The sequence below is a fragment of the Ruditapes philippinarum genome, unplaced genomic scaffold, assembly GCF_026571515.1.
Source record: "Ruditapes philippinarum isolate M1 unplaced genomic scaffold, ASM2657151v2 ctg2387_1_1_1_1, whole genome shotgun sequence".
Taxonomy (NCBI): Eukaryota; Metazoa; Mollusca; class Bivalvia; order Venerida; family Veneridae; genus Ruditapes; species Ruditapes philippinarum.
In genome coordinates, this window is record NW_026857787.1 from 335,236 (window position 1) to 353,173 (window position 17,938).

General features: G+C 31.8%; 1 protein-coding gene across 1 annotated transcript in view; it reads left to right on the forward strand.

Moving 5' to 3' along the window:
- The window catches only part of LOC132751029 (uncharacterized), a 38,772-nt gene that overhangs the window by 13,588 nt on the left and 7,246 nt on the right, over positions 1–17,938 (forward strand). The window contains exons 2-7 of the mRNA XM_060741126.1: positions 3,643–4,250; positions 4,562–4,720; positions 5,596–5,983; positions 6,260–6,319; positions 10,485–13,478; positions 15,262–15,384. Coding sequence (XP_060597109.1) covers positions 3,681–4,250; positions 4,562–4,720; positions 5,596–5,983; positions 6,260–6,319; positions 10,485–12,895 — 3,588 coding nt within the window. The 5' untranslated portion in view covers positions 3,643–3,680 and the 3' untranslated portion in view covers positions 12,896–13,478; positions 15,262–15,384. The remainder of the gene's footprint in view (positions 1–3,642; positions 4,251–4,561; positions 4,721–5,595; positions 5,984–6,259; positions 6,320–10,484; positions 13,479–15,261; positions 15,385–17,938) is intronic.

Here is a 17,938-nt window from a genome sequence, read left to right on the forward strand (position 1 = left end):
ATTCAGTATCAATTTTTTCCCATTTCTCTTCATTCTATTTTTGAACCTTTCATCATTTTCAAGTTGAATATTGAATAAAAGCTAATTTACAGATTTTTTTTAACTTTATTTAGGAGTATATCTTGTCCTTTGTTATAATTTCTTGTTTATTTCAGACTATCAAAATATCCTTTTGGTATATTATTTACAAGCATGTAATATTTTCAAGACTCAGCAATTTTTTCATGCTATAGATATTTTTTAGATCGTGAAATTTGTAGAGGTGATTTTTCCTATAACCATATAATTCTTCTAAATATAGAATAACTTTATAATGCCATGTTTTATAGTACACTAATTTATTATCAATTCTTATATTAAAGTTGTATCATAGTTTGGAGACCTTTCTGTTGAAAATGTGTCAGGGTTAAATCGTATACATATACATGCACAGTGCAGTAACTGGAGTGCGGGTATAAGTTACCCGCACTCCAGAGCATGCCCATTGATTGGCTCATTTTTGCTGGGGTTTACATATTGTGACGGCAGAGTAAGGGAAAGCGACAGAAATGTCATTTTCAGATGTTCGTTCATTGGTTCATTTTTGCCGGGGTTTCATATTGTGACAACAGGGAACGTGCTTTTATGTTTGACTATGATACAAAAGAGAAAGAACACCAAAACACTCGGCAATCTGATTAATACTCGGGGGCTACGCCCCCTCGTACAAATCAGATAGCCTCGTGTTTCGGTGCTCTTTCTATTACTTATTCCATATTATATGTTTAAGGTTTTCTTTTTCTATCATTGTGTTCTTGTTGAATATGAAACCATGACGAAAGCACAAAGATGATGAATGAATTATGAGAAAATATCTTTTTGATATCTTATTTCGAAGGATAACAATCAACTATAAAGTCCTTTCCCTACTGTTTTATTTTTTTGATTTATACACAGTTTCCATAATCCTTTATTGTCCTCATTTATATATCGTTTGACCCAATTTGCCTTTACTACATTTAAAAAAGTATTAATATCGATCATTTTAAATCCTCAAATTCTGACATTTAGTGTTAATGTTTGACGTTTGATTTTTTTCTGGCTTGCCATCCCATAGAAAAAGATACGTTGCTTTTATTATTTCTTTAATCTTATCATTTGATGGGTTTTCTAAAACTGCAAATGTATATAACAGTTTAGGTAAGGCAAATGTTTTTATTACCATCACTTTACCCAAATGGTTAGTTACCCATAAGGGTTAGTTTTCTGTGTAAGCAATTGAGAAAAATTTATCAGTTTTGGTTCATAGTTCTACATCACTTATTGTAGGCGATATTTTGAGTGACTTTGTCTTGTCAAGATTATCATATAGTTAATGACATGGTTCTGAAGATATCTGTAAATTTTGGTTGTTTGGGTTAAAGTTGTTTATAAAATGTTGCAAAGTTGATATTTTGGTTGAATATCTGTGGTGTATCTTCGAGTTGTAATATGATTTATTTTGTGTTCAATTTTTGTGGAAATTTTAAGCTCGACTATGTTTTTAAATATATATAAGTAGAGTAGAGGTACTGTTACAGTTGCTGTTGCGGTTGCCGTTGCCATTGCCTTCCACAAACTTTTACTTTAATAATAACCTTTTAACCAGGTTTTCAAGTGGCAGCTTGGGATTTCAATCAAGCTGTTTGTAATCAAGGCAAATATGTCAATGTTGCTAAAATTATAAATTAAGTTCCCGCTTAATAACTTTAGTTTACTTTGACTTATTGACACCAAATTAGTATACGGTTACCTTATATAAACACGCTACTTGGGATTGGGAAACCAAATGTGTTAGCCTCACTAAATAAAGTCGTTACTTACTTACTAACTGTCTCACTGACTGACTGACTGACTATGACTAGGGTCAAGGTCACAGCTACCTAAAATCGAAATTTAATATAATAAATTGAGTTAGATGTGACATATTGACACCAAATATAGTGTATGGGTAGCTAATATCCAGATGTAATTTGGAATTGTTACTAAGGTGTCTGTGGACAAGGTCACTGTTGCTCAAAATGAAATTCGGTTTTCCCGTTTTAACATGAGTTTGCTTTGATTTATTGGTACCAAACTTGCTGTGTGGCTAACTTATATTAAGATGCCTCTTGGGATTGCTTCTTAAATATCTGAATGCAAGGTCACCTTAATTCGATGAAATTTTCAGCTTCTACTCAATACTTCAGTACACTTTGACTTATTGATACTTAACTTTGTATGCGTGTAGCTTACCTGAAAATACAGCCTGGCATTGCTACTCAGGTTGCTGGTATATTTTTATTTTGAACTATTGAAACCATCTTTCCGTGTTGGTACAAATAAAGCATTATTTTTTACTTCACGGCCATACTTCATTACTACTTCGAGTCACATCAATACTTGGTCGTTGAAAAACCTGGTTTTCGTCGCATTGCGGCGCTTCTTGTTAAGGTTTTGTTGTATTGTCCTCATACTTGGCCACAACATTTCTTGAGAATAACCTTTTATTAGACTTGACCGTCATTCATAAAATCCTTACATAAAATAAAAAACAATATGACTACTTAAACACAATTCATTTAAGAATGTCATACCCAAAAGGTTGTTATGTCCATGTATAAAAATAATCAATTGATTAATTACAAAGTTACAGCAAATTTTAGCAATTATCTGAGAAAATAAAATAATTTGACATTAAAGGTCAATGTTATACATGAGTCAAGATCAATTTGAGTTTTATATACATGAATGCCCTTACCTCAAAGATGCTGTGTTTTCATATGAATTTAAAAAATCTATAAATAGCAAAGTCGTTGCCAGTTACAAAAAAGACCAGGAGAATATTATTACTTGTCATTGACATTCAAGGTCAATTTAGGGTCAAGCTCACATCTAAATTATTCAATAACTATGTCTTCTTTTGTCTAAGTTTAAATCAAATCCATACATAATAACAAAATTATGACATTTTAACCAAAATTATATTATTTGACCTTGATGGTCAAAGTCATTTAAAGCTCAAGGTCAATGTCAGTTCAGCCTTTTATAAGGTCTTGTTCAAAAGGTTGTTTTGTTAAAGATAACGAATTAAAATAAAGAATAAAGATAATCCATCCATTAATTACCAACCTACAGTCAATTATAGCAAAAATTAGTAAAAATTCAATAATTTAGCCTTCAAAGTCATAAGAGGGCAAAGGTCAATTTGAGTTTAATATTCATGAAGGTTTTGCGCTAAAAAATATTCTGCAACAATATGAAGAAAAAGTAAAAACGTCTAGCGATGCCACCGGCCGGCGGTGGCTCTTGTTTCAAATAAGACGCTTACAGATATATTTTGCACAAGAAAGTATCAGCATAAAATATTTATCAAACCTTTCAGTACTCTACAATAGCAGCTAAGTCAATACACTACCGTGCGTAATCTTTTTTATATATACGCACGTTAATTTTTCCAACCATTGAACATTTATATACGGAGATCTAAGAGAAAAAACACATACATACTTCAAGCAAAAGATAGATGGTGTTGAAAAAGGAAAGCAGATTAAATATCAACCACAACAACAGCAGAAACAAAACATTCATTCATCATCGCATTTCTTACTTGCATTGACACATCATATTTTTTATTTATTTAAGGAATAGTAGACAATGACTTTGGTAATCAGAAACACTATATGATGGCTACATCAGTGCCGACTGAGCAGACTTCTAAATTCTTCAACTGGATAAAGGCCGCACTAGCTGTTTTATTCACTAAAGAAGAAGTAGAGCAAGTTGTTGTTAATGAAGTCAAAGATTTCCAGCAGAACTGTCTACATACTATTTCCACATTAAACAGCCTACCAGCCGGAAGCACCTGTTCAAACTGCTGTACGGAAAATCTGATTGTTTGTCCAACAAACAGAATTTGCAACGCAAAACGAGGAAAATGCAGTTACCATAAAAACGCTGCAACAAAGTATCGCCCATCTGGCTGCCCGAATAAAATTTGTCATCATTTAAAATCTGAGATTCAAAGCGCACATCGATATCATGGTCCGTCATATAAAAATACGGACGCAACCAAATGGTGCAGCAATGCCTGGGAAATTGCCAAATGTTATCTCCCGCCAGACGGATACAAGGATGTATCGAACGCTGCAGAGACTGATTTTAATGGCATCATTAGTGTCATTATTAATCACAAAGGATTTGAGGCAAAAATAAAAGACGACTTGTCCAAGAAGAATAATATATTTGACAAGGTAACAGTTAAATGATGACATTTATTGTATACTAAATTTGGGTTTTCTTTAATTTCCTTTAATTTTACAACTGTTTGCTTCATATAAGGGAACAATTAAAGATCATACGAGTCATTATTGAAACAAGTATGAACGAGCAGTTGACTACATAAAAGCGTTTGGTTTTTTTTTCAAATCTCAGTCTGTCCATCTATGTTCTACAAGTGTCATAACGAAATTTGTTGAGATTCATCTGTAACGTATATTTGTTAAAGAAAAATCGTATCTGAATTATTCACTTGACCAAACTATATATACATATTTACATTCAGGGTAGAGATGTTGGTAGAGCTGTCAGACATTCTCCTAATCTGGAGGTCGAGGATACAGATCTAACACAGTATTTTTCCATTTTAAACAACATTTTGACCGATCCTGGATTCGTAGCAATGAATAAATCAGCAAACAATGCAATTCAGAAATTGGCGAAGGTAATCATTTTTGTTTATATTTTCTACCACGACTATGCGAATAATTGTGAGGGTATCCTACTCAACGGGGGTCATAACCTAAATTATTTGCTTCTAACTTCTCCCACCGAAGTGAGACATTGAGAATAGTTTTTTGACTGAATTTAAGCGCTTTATGAAATAAGAAAACACTTGGTTAAAGTTTTGCATACACCAAACCTATCTTCACAAATGCCAACAGTTTCCACTTGAGATTTAAAATATGTTTTTAGATCAAAATAAGAGGTCATAAAATAAACTTGGAATATAGTGGTATTGCCTTTAATGTAATTTATCAAACAAAAGCTTTTCAGCTGTTTCAAGAGTAAAGCCACCATCAAACTTAACACAACGGCTAAATTAATTATACAAAATGATGCAATAAAACAATCATTATGTCAAATTTAACTTTGTAATTCTGACATTATTTTCTAGTTCCCATGAAAGTAATTCTCTGAAGCACATTTGAATTATTTTGTTGACTGTTTTTAAACAAAATCCTCTCGATGAAATAAAAAATTTAAGCCGATATTCTTGCACTTATTGAACTAAAATTAACTTAAGAAAATTTGACAAAAATATGATTCATAAATTTATACTTGTATTAATATATTTTTTTTTAATGTTCTGGCATTCCTGAATTACTTTATGTTTAAAAAATTTTCATCTTCGAAAAGGCTAAGACAATCCGGATATAAAACATTTGGGAAAAAAGACTATGGAAATTAATAGATAAATATTAAATTAATTACTCAAATGTATGAAATGAGGTACTATACATGTATATGACACAGAATATTCTGTAAGGATTGATAATAAATAGATCAATGCACTAAATCCTTTTCTCATAATTTTAGCTTCAAAGTGACGATTTGGTCATTGGAAAAGACGTTGTACGTAAGGTTTTGGACGATTTGGGAAAAACAATTCAGGAACAAATAAGAAATGAGATGGATGAGTACAAACAGAAGACTAAAGAAAAGAAATTAGAGCTGATTAACATTATAAACCTGAAAATAAAAGATATAGAAGAGAAGGGAAATGTTTCACTTGCCAAGCTGAATGGTGCAGTGAAATTGTCCATTGATGCTTTTGAGGCTAAGGTGAAAGAATCTATTCAAGAGATTGACAGTCAGACAAGGAAAGGAAAAGAAACCATTGAAATTGTTACCAATTATGGCGTTCAAAATGTCAACAAAGAAAAAGAAAGTGCAATAAAGGAGATACAAAAAGCTGCAGAAAAAAGTAAGACAATACATCAGTTATCTAAAATATGATAAATAAGATCAACAAGGAAAGGCTGCGTAAAATGAACGCAACCCCTAATCTAAGCCTTCATATGTTCTTACAAACATAAGCTAATCAAAAATTACAAAAAGTAGGTTAAACAAATTTTGTCCCTACACTATATTTATTAAAATAATTCTTATTATTTCTATTTTGCATAGCAATAAGGATCATACGTATATGTTAATTTTCTTCGAGTTCGTCATGCATTATGCTTATTAATATGTTTTTCAGCAAGAAGTAACGATGCGAATGCTAAGATCTCTGAGGATACTTATCAAAAGAAGAAAGAAGGTAAGAAAAAGATTAATGATTGAACCACCTTCGTTTATAATATCACAATGGCTCTTTCACGTGTTTAAATGAGAGCCCTTGACACTCTCTTTGAAGATCCCCGCCAAATTAAAGCTAGGAAAGGTAAACATCCAATTTGAAAGAACATGCTTGTCTTTTAAATATAGGATAAATGCTATCCGATACGAAACACTCAAATTGACGTTGATGGAATGAAATATCAAATTGTCTGTTTTCGTTTATATGAAGAAACATCTAAAGTGATATCCCTACTGTGAAGTAAATATTTTTACCACTTTATCTTGCATAGAAAATGATCCTAACCCTTGGCCCAGCGCAAAAAAAGAAACAGTTTACAGACCTTGGTTAAAATGTAATGCTTACATGTGATCAAGCATCCAACAACTTTTAAATCGTGTTACATCGCTTTAACGAAATTTACTTTGTGATAAACACAACATTTCACCATTTCATGAAAGTTACTCTTTATCGACTAATGCAATAAGGACTATTAATGCATACTTTTCGGCATAATTCCACATTGTCAACAGTTACTGAATAAAAGTGCTGGCTCCATTACATTTGTGAGGGCTCGTTCAACCTTGTCAATGACATTTGAATAAAAGTTAGTACATGTAATCTATTTTTAACTTTGCTCTTTGAACTGTTTTGTACTGAGCCAAAACTGAACGTTGGGACAATGTTACGTGCAAGATAAAGTGGATCAACATTTATTTCAAGAGAAGGCAATCACTCAAGAAGTTTGTCATTGTGAAATTATATGAAAAAACAAGATCAACAAGGATGGATGACATTTAATGAACCCATCCCCACACGACTCAGCAACATAGAACTACCACCAAGGAGCATAGCAGGACACCGTTCAAAAACAGGACAGAGCAGAAGGCCAAGCATGGACGAGGTGTCAATTTAAACAAAGCATAATAGAAAATTAGAAAATTGTAAAAACCGACAAGGAAATTAAAAAAAAAGACGATTAGTTAATATGCCCAGGAAACACAGTGTTGATATTAAGTAAATTTTGTTTTACCAGTTTGGGGTTTTTCGTATTGAATTTGAACCCAAGGTGATGAGAAAAAAGTTCTACGTAGTATGTCGTTTTCGATTAATGAAAGTAACAGTCATGTCGGCGTTACCTTTATTAATAAAAGACTTTGACCTTCAATGTTAAATGTCTTAATTTTGCTTGTTGTTTTTTTGCTAACTTGATATAAGTAGCTATATCTATGATTTTTTTAATGGATTGTCAAATTCAATTAAAATAATTTTCAGGATATCCCTTCAAGTTAACTAGACATTCCTTAACCTTCACTGATAAATGACATTGACTTTAAAGGTCAAACTATTGAATTTTATTTTGTTTGCAGTATCTGATTATAACTTTGTTATTTTTAAATGGATTTACTTAATATTAAAACAGAACATTTTAAGGAGAAGACATTCATGTATACTTAGCTCAATTTGGCCTCGGCTTTTAATGACCTTGACCTTGAAGGATTGAAGATTTATTGAATTTTCTCTGATATTTGCTATAACTTACTAACTTGGCAATATATGAACGGATTATCTTCATACTTGGACAAACAACATTTTGGACAAATATTTCTTAAAGGTTGAACTGACCTTGACATTTAAAAAGACATTGGTCGTCAAGAACAAATTATTGAAGTTGATAAAATTGTCATAATTCGGTTATTTATGTACTTCGTTTTAAACTTGCTCAAAACAAGACTTGCTACCAAAAACATATTGAATAATTTAGACATGACTTTGACCTTAAATTAGTTTGACTGTCACATCTAAATTGTTCATTTTTTTGGTAGCAAGTCTTGTTTTTTTCTTTATTTTTTTTATTTAAACCATTTATTTGTTTCCTTTTAGAAAATTAAAAAAGGTCGAGCGTTACCCCAACCGGTTTTGGCTCTTGTTATTTAAAAACAAGTCCTATCACATCTAAATCAGATATTATCAAAAACTGTGTTGTTGTTTTTCAGCTTTGTTTGGGGTTGACAAACTTTTAAATCAACATATCCATTGATTCTTATTAAACTATCTTATTAATAAAACTTTCGACATACAAGTCATTTTTTAATTAAAAATCTACAGTCATTACGTAGGTCTTCCTTGAAATCGGCGTGCACGTTCGTCAGTTTTATTTTGGAACGGATGTTGAAGTCGCCGCTCTTAAAGATGAAATGACGTTACCATCTAGCCTCGTGTCCATGAACGGATGAGGCACGAGTTTAGGTCGAAAGATAGCGCTGCGAGGAAAAGTGTTTCTGAATTCAAATTGAACGCCATATCCTATTCTTAATGTTAAAGTTCAAAGGAAAATGAAATCATTTTCAACAACTCAGTAGTCAATATTAAGCAGCTCATTCAAGGTCTTTAATGATGTACTTCATGGTTTATACACCGCAGAGAAAATAGGGAGAACATGACCTAGATTTATTTTTCGACAGTTTGGATTAATGCGATAGTCTTAAAGCTTTTTTGCGCCATTTAATTAATAAAAAACTTAAAATAGATTCAATGACATATGTCATTTGATTATTGCACACGAGGTGCTTCTGCACATGAAATAGTAATTGAATTGTGTGCGCTGCAGTTCATCCATGTCATAAAATCTCTAAACGAGAGCTTGAAATTATTCATTTGATACTATCTTGATTTTTTCTGCAAATCATGTTAAGGATTTCTTTGCCTGTTTGTCTTTTTTAATAAACTTAACTAAAATGAATAATCATTTTTCTTTTTCAATGCACAAAAATAATTTCAGACGCGTTATTTATTGACTAATTAATTATTATCTGCCTGAAAAGTTCGGACATAAGAATTCGTGAATTGTAACTTAGGCCCCCATGAGTGGGGGGGGGGTGTGCGTTAAAAGCTGGCATATAACCCAATCTTTTTATGCTTCCGAAAGAACAGTATATACTCGCCACCTTGACTGTCCGTCCGTCACTGTTATCTCTTTTAATGAAATTTAATGAGTTCTTACTGATGTTTGTCCAGAGTATATCTCAACAATGATAGTTCTGGCTTCATCTTATATGACATTAAACATCATATCACTGAGTGTATAAAAACGCGTACGCGCTATACAAACGGGTACGTTGAAGGCCTTAAGCTGTTTGTATTTGTTAGGTTGAGGTGAGGTGTTTCTTCTGAAACAATTTCTCTGTTGTGATTTGGTTTATCATGGTTCAAAACTTGATAAAGAAAGTGTGGCAATTTCTATGTTTGCCAGTTTTTTTAATTCTATCCTAAACATTTTTTGTGTTTATCAATTATATTTTAAATCGCAATTAAATAGGAAATCTTTTAAAATATACAACAAATCTATTTGAGCTCGACAGTCACAAATGAATGAGCTAAATGTCAATTTAATGTAATATTCAGGACCTCAAACACCATATATCATTTACATAAACGCCTCTACATAATTTAAAAAGGCCTCCTTCACAATTCTAAAATGCCAGATTCATAACTGAAAAAGTCTACTTTCTTAATTAATAAGATGTCTGTTTTATTTCAAATCTATTTGATAGTCTTTACGTTTTAACCACATGTACATTTTTACTTTTAAACTACAAACTTGTCTACCAATGGCTCTCAGGTGAGCGACTTAAACCATGATGACCCTTTGTTTACTTCTGTACAAATGTACTTAGACGAACATATATCCAAACAAATGGATAAAATCTGTTCTCTTGTGTCATACAGTTCAAATTTAAATTTTAGACATGATTGCATGTGTGTTGTTGTTGTTTTTTACATCACCTACATAGTTTGACGGTTAGGGCTTTTTAAGGCAATTGTCCCTTTCCATTGAATGATTGCATTTGGCGTGTCGGCTATGTCTAGTTTCTATGTCAGTTCATGTTATTAAATTCTGACCCTTCTGTTTATATCAGTACAAATATGCAGAATAGAGCACATAACCAAATAAATGGATATTTATCAATTAGGCACACACTTTGAATCCGTGTAACATAAGTACTGTTAATTGTTACTCTCATGCACAATGATGAATGTAACATTTTTTTTAAATAACATAAAAGTTTAAAGTTCAACTATATATAATCTGATTATCATTAGTTTATATTCCTTAGTTATTAACAGATTACTTTTCAATTATCAGAGCTCAAAGATGGTTTAATTGATTTCTACAAAACGAGACACAGTAGAGTTTTCCTGTCGCCCCTTTTCGAAGAAAATGACACACCTTTGGACTCTTTCTACATAAGACCTGAATTGAACCTAATAATCTCAGCACAGACGAGAAATGTCGAAAAAAGACGAGTCATATCGTTATCGGCGATGCTTAAAACCGGAAATCAAGCTAACCAAGAAATACATGTTATTGCTGATGCTGGTCTCGGAAAAAGTGCATTTTCAAACTATCTGGCGATCACGTGGTGTCAAGCTCATTTTCCAGATGAAAACATGTCTTTTGAAAAGGATGATATAGACTGTATGCAGGGATTTGATTTCTTATTTCTGGTCTTACTGCGAGATTCGAACAATTTATGTTCTATAGATGATCTCATATTTAGAAATATTGTTTCAAATTTGGGTCTAGAAGAAAAGCCTTCCGAGGATTTTCTCCTTAAAATTTTGAAAAATGAGAAATGCCTCGTTATACTTGATGGACTTGATGAATGGACCCATCCCGAAAAGGAATGTCACAGATCGCCGCGATCATTCCCTCATAGGAATGACCGAAAGAAATGTACAATACTGACCACTACGCGACCATGGAAATTAGGAGTTTTAAATCTAAATTCGTGTCAAATTGGGAAAAAGGTAGAACTTACAAAACTAAGTTACGACTCAGCAGTTACACTTACAGAAAGGATATTACAAAGATTGAAATCTCACCCGAATAAGGATGCATTACAAAGTGATGTCACAGTGTTCATATCAGATATCAAACGCAGACAAAATGATGAACTTACCTCTGTGCCTCTACTATTGATATATACAATTTGTTTGTGGTGTGACGATGTTCAAATAGGAAATTCCAAATGTGAACTCTATATAAACATAGTAGAGCTGCTCTTATCAAGAACGATTCAGAAGCATGGAGATTTTCAACAATTGCGTGACCTTTCTGATAGTGACATCCCAGAATGCTTTGCTGAATATGAAAACTGTACGAAATACTACCCACTCCTTATGTGTTTGGGGAAATTGGCTTATTATACATTATTCAATGAAACAAGAGAAAACACGCTCGTATTTGATGGATCTGTTGCTAAAAGATATCTCTCAGCAGACCAGATGAAATTCACCATTCACTCAGGAATTTTGTCAGAAAGTACATCTAAATCATTAACAAGAAAGTTTACTAAAGTATCATTTTCTCACAAAACAGTTCAGGAATTCTTTGCTGCAATATTTATAAGTTCTGAAAATGAGGCTCAGAAAATTGTTGTAGAAAAATGTAGAAATGTTCAAGACATTCTAGACATGTCAAACATTTGTGAATTTATAAGTAAAATGAATGCTGACCTGGTGTGTGAAATATCAAAAGATTTGATGTCTGTGATAAATAAAGACGAGAAAACATTACGCTATAGAAATAAGACAGGTGACGAGAGCTCCGTGTACAATACTCCATTGTATAACATACAGAAAATGTTCATGTCGTGTTTACAAGAAATGCCTGAAAGTGAAAATATTGAATCATGTTTACAAGATTTTTTCATTGACCAGTACACCGTGGACAGTGATCAGTTAAAACGTTTGTTAAAACAAAATAAAACCAGCATAAACTCACTTTATATAAAAACCAGTCCTCGTTCCAGAAGTTTACGTGAAATTATAGATTTATTCTCTATCACAGATCTCAGTCATATACAGACATTTAACTATAGTGGTGGCAGCAATGAGAAGGAGGCTGAGATATCCCGGATATTGTTTCCCAGTTTGCAGTACCTAACTTTGCAGTATGGTAAATGGACAAATGATGAAGACAATCTGAGTGAAAATTTAGCGCGATGTCAAAACTTACATTATTTAGATATTAGACACTTCATGTTATCTCACAAAATACTGGAACCATTTTTCAATTTTATCTCCGGTCAAAAATCAATGAAAGAGTTAAGATTGGAGTGGTTATTATGTAAAGAACATGGCTACCATGATTGCAAGAGATTGCACTTGGACTTTTCTCAACATTCAACTCTATCAAAGTTACATTTGCAGAAGTTACCTTGGAGGCTACAATTAAATATAACAACACCGTCATTAGTTAATGTTGTGTTGCTGGGCATCAATCTAGATGAAAGTTCATTGTTACTGTCGCGTGACATGTTGAATATTAAACGTGTGTTGTTGTACTTTATAGAAATGCCTGCAGGAAGTTTACAGAACTTCATTACCGTCCTGGAAAGTCTACCGCAGTCAGTTACAGTAGAGATGGCCGCCATCAAACCGGAAACAGAATATGAACTTTTTAGAGAAAATATTCGGAAATCACAAATTTTTCATGTGATAGAAGACTACGACTGTTTTGAGTTCAAAACAAGGAGACCAAGTAAAGAATAAACAAAGGAAAAACATTGTAAAATAAACTGAAGAAATGACTTCAATAATTTTAAATGAAAACAATTTAAAGATGGACACTTAAAAAACAAAATAGCAACTTCGTCTACGTTATAAGTACATGTACTGTATAGTTTGGTCTTTTAATTTTCAAACATTTATTTCTGTTTAAAGTTTAATTAAGTGACAGTTGTTTAAAAATAATTAAATAAAAACATTTTTAAGAATAGAAAAAATTCAAGGAAGTTTTTTTACTGGAATTTAATGGATACAGTAAAACTTGGAATTAGGATTGAGTGTGATGGAGCACCACACTAAATACCGTATTCCGGTATATACCGGACAAGACGCTTGAATGATAAAATGCTAAACTTTTGCCTTTTCACCCAACGGAATGAACTTTAAAAGGTCTAATTCATCTTTTCACACCGATTTATGTATGATAATGCATGAAAAATGATATATAAAAACCGGCGAAAAAAACGATATTTGTCTATTTTGTGATCATGATTTCTGCAAGCTTCTAAAGGTACTGCTCCAATCCTGTAGTGAGTTAAATCTATTAGGATTTGGAAATATTTCACAGGTAAGAGATTTTTTAATTGAATTATTCATTTTTTTATATTATTTCATTTTACATATCTTGCAATAGATTATTCTAATTGAATAATATTATAAGATTTTCTTTTTATTACATAAAAAAATCTTTATATATTAATAAAAAATACACTTAATAATTTTTCATAAATTTTTGATTCTTAAAGTACATTTTATAGTTAAAATAAATAATTAACTTAGTCAATTAAGGCACATGAATATATGAACACTTAAATAATACTACCTTAAATATTTTCAAAGTCCATTGACATATGGCTTTGAAACTCATGCCCCAACCTGTAGACAGGAGGAGGTAACTATTTTAAGCATTTCAACAGAAGTATGCCCCTTTTTCGACTTAAAATTTACATGAAAATTTGCTTACCACCTCAATTATTTTCAAAAAGTCCGTTGACATATGGCTTTGAAATTTTGCAGACTTGTTTGCCATCATGCTCCAACCTGTAGACAAGAGGCGGTAAATTTTTCAAGCATTGTTACAGAACTATGCCCCTTTTTCGACTTAGAATTCACATTAAAATGTACGTACTACCTTAAATATTTTCAACGTCCATTGACATATGGCTTTGAAACTTTGTAGACTTCATGCCCCCAGCCTGTAGACAAATGGATGTAAACCTTTCAAGCATTTTGACAGAATTATGCCCCTTTTTTTTACTTAAAATTTACATGAAAATTGCGTACCAACTCAATTATTTTTAAAGTCCGATGACATATGGCTTTGAAACTTTGCAGACCTCTTCGCCATCATGCCCCCAACCTGTAGACAAGAAGAGGTAAACTTGTTAAGCATTGTGTTAGAATTTATGTAAAAGTTTGCGCACCAACTTAAATATTTGCAAAGTTTATTGATATATGTCTTTGAAAATTTGCACACCTATTCACCATCATGCCCGCAATATGGAGACAGGAGGTGGTATCTCTATCAAGCATTATGACAAAATAATGCCCCCTTTCTCGACTTGGAATTTATGTTAAAGTTTGTGTACCACTTCAAATATTTTGAATATCCATTGACATACATGTATGGTTTTTTAACTTTGCAGACTTTTTCACCTTTATGCACCAAACCTGTAGACAGGAGGATGTAACTCTTTGAAGCATTTTGTCATAATTATGCCTCTTTTTTTACTTAAAATTTACATTAAGGTTTGTTTACCACCTCAAATATTTTCTAAGTGCACTGACATATGGTTTTGAAACAAGTTGAAATTTATACACTTGTACACAGCATAATATGTCACTCTCAAAGGTCTATATCTGTTACATGGATTTGAAAAAATGTTTTGGCCCCTTTAGATAAAAATATTAGTTTACATGAATTATGAAGGTTCTTTTACAATCAAGCACTTAGAATAATCGAGCATGAATAATCGAGCAGGCTGTTCTAACGACAGCTTTTGTTTCTTCATACTCAGACATAACAACTGTTCTGAGTGCCTCTAGTTTATTTTTGTGTCTGCCATTTAAAAGTCAGAATTTGTTTTTCATAGTCTGCCTCATATTTATAAAAGGGTATTTTGATACCTACTTACCAGAAAACGTAAAACAAGTAGGCAAGAGTTTTAAATCATGACGGCACATTTCTTAACGGCAGTTATTAAAGAATTCTGCCGCCTGTAATAACTTATATTTCATGGAAATCAGTAAACCACACATAAGCTCGTAAGTAAAATGTTGAACTAGATAAGAATTGTACAATTTCGTCAATGTTTTTCAATTTATACAATATATGTTATTTCTTGTTTCAGTGGCCTTGGATCAAAATTTCAGATTCTTTGTTGTGCAGAATCTCCCGTGACATTTTATACGGAGCATTGTGTGATGATAGATCAATTTGAAGATATGTATTTGAGCAACTTCCTCTTGTCTTGGTAAGACTTTTCAAATATCTTTATGATGGACAGCCTAATTAACTGTTTATTTAAATTAAAGGCCCATTATGCCCTGATATGCTTTTATTTTTAATTCTCAATAGCTTTCTATTTCTGGCGTTCCGTTAAAGTTTTCAACAAGTTACCCATTTGCCAACAATCTAAATCACCTTTTGCTTTTTGGCAATGAGAACAATTAAACTGATATAGTATTTTGTATGGAAGTCTAAATACTAATTTGTTTACATTTAATTGCTACTTTTTTGACATGTTATTTCACATTCAACCCTACTTTCTTCAGGTTAAAAGAATCTAACAAGTTTTTAAACTGTTAGTTTACAGTAACAAATCCCATGTTTTCCCTACCTAAAGAATCGTTTTTATTCCTTTCTGAGGCATAATGTGCCTTTAACATTGTTATGCCCACTTAGAAGAAGGAGGGGTACAACTAAGTGACTTACGGCATCACAAAAAGTGGTTGCACTAAGTGATTTAGATAATTTTTATTTGTTTTTGGCCAAAGGTTGGTTTTTTTACCCCTCAAAATCTAGAGTGAGTGGTAAAATGCATTTTTTTCTTCTTTTTTGTGTAAGAAAATCGTTTATAAATAAAATATTGAAAATAATGGTTCAATGTGAAACAAAACAAAAGACAGACTGGGACTTCAGTTTAGCATACACAGCAAAATTAGTTCATATCAAGAGTCATTGATATTTTTCTCTCTTTTTCTGTTGGCATGTTTTGTTGAAAATGTATCATATTATTTTTAATTCTGCCTTTGTCAGTCCGTGTACTCCAGGTTGAACAACTATAGTTGAAATAAGAATTAAAGAAAAGTAAACATGATTTATATCTTTCCTTAAAAAAGTATTGGTCTGAGATAAAAATGTCGTTACTGTAGACTGGGTACAAAATACTGAGTACAAAACTAAAGTTGAAATATACGTATTTTTTTCCAATAACAATTGAAAGAATTTGAAATATATAATTGTTTATTTTTAAGCATAAGCATGTCTAAACAAACTAACTATACTATATGTTAACTCCCACGATGATTATCTGGCAAATAAGTACAGGTACAGGAGTTATCTTTCTTCAATTTTCACAGCTGCTTTGGTTTTGGCACGGATTTATATTATATAATAATGTAATATAAATCCGTGGTTTTGGCCAGTAGATGATTTCTATTGATTTTGTGTTCAAGGGGTCAAATGCCAAGATCATATTAATTTTGTATTTCAAAACAGATTCGAACTGATTACTTGACAACTAATGGGCCCTTGGCTATAAAACTTCCCAGGTGCATTTGTCTGCATAATTCCTATATACATGTCAATATGGGGTCACTAGGTTAAAAGTCAATGTGAAAATGACTTGACAACATTACTTATTGGCAGCCGGTAGGGGACATAGATGCTTCACAAACATATCTTGTACAATAGAATCTTGAAGATAATCTCTTTGAAAATATGCAAAGATATATTGAATAATTTCCACAATTCCAGAAGGGATTAGGAGGTATTTGTTGAAGAATTGTAATTAATACAGTCAAAAGCATATCAACGATTCTATCAATATCGTAATGATACTAAATATCAATGACAAATTGATACGTCGAGTAAAATGTATCCATAGTTCACCTTGTTACCCTTTTACATGGTACATGATTTCCATATGGTGACTGTCTGTCACTGTATTAAATTATAATTTGTAATGTATATCAATGCATACTGCATGCATGCTCAGTTTTCTGTTGATCTTTAGCCTAACTGACCAAGCTTAAGAGCTGTCCTAGTCTCACTCTTCCCAGCGTTGGCTTCATCTACGTCGGTATGCAGATTTCAAATTAAAGTCTTTGTGCAGTATTAATTTCTTTACTAGTATGTCTTTTTTTTCTTAAGGTATCAACTCCAAACTTTAAATATATTGTATGGCTTTAACCGTTTAATTTTTTTTGAAGAATTTACTTCAACAATAAATTTACTTCAACAATAAATTTAATTGTCATATAAAACCCTATCAAAATAATATGACAATAAATTTATAACCCTATTGTTTAAATATATAATCAGAAATATCTTCACCTTTTATTTTTCTCATTTTTTTTCTATTTTTTTTTCTATATAACTTGAATATTTCTTCAGGGCTTTATTTCATATTTAAAAGTATGTTTGTAATCAAAGAATTATCTTGTGGAATTAGAACTCCTGTATAATCCAGAACTATCTTTGTTTAATTTTTTGATATATATCTCTAAGAATATTTTTGTTATATAAAGGATATCTACTTTAGACTTGATATAATTGTTTTTTGTCATTATTCACATTATGGATGACAAGGTTTATAACTTAAGCATCTCTGTTTCAAGAGTAATTTTTTCTTTGAACTTAAGGTTTATTAAAAAAAATATTGCTCTGATCATGTTTGTCACTGAAGGGAAAATGACTCAGATTGTTTTCTTTTTTATTAGAGCATAGAAATCTATGTTTAACTTTTATTGACATGGTATCATGCAAATTATGTGGTGCAAATATATTGAACATATGAGCGCTTT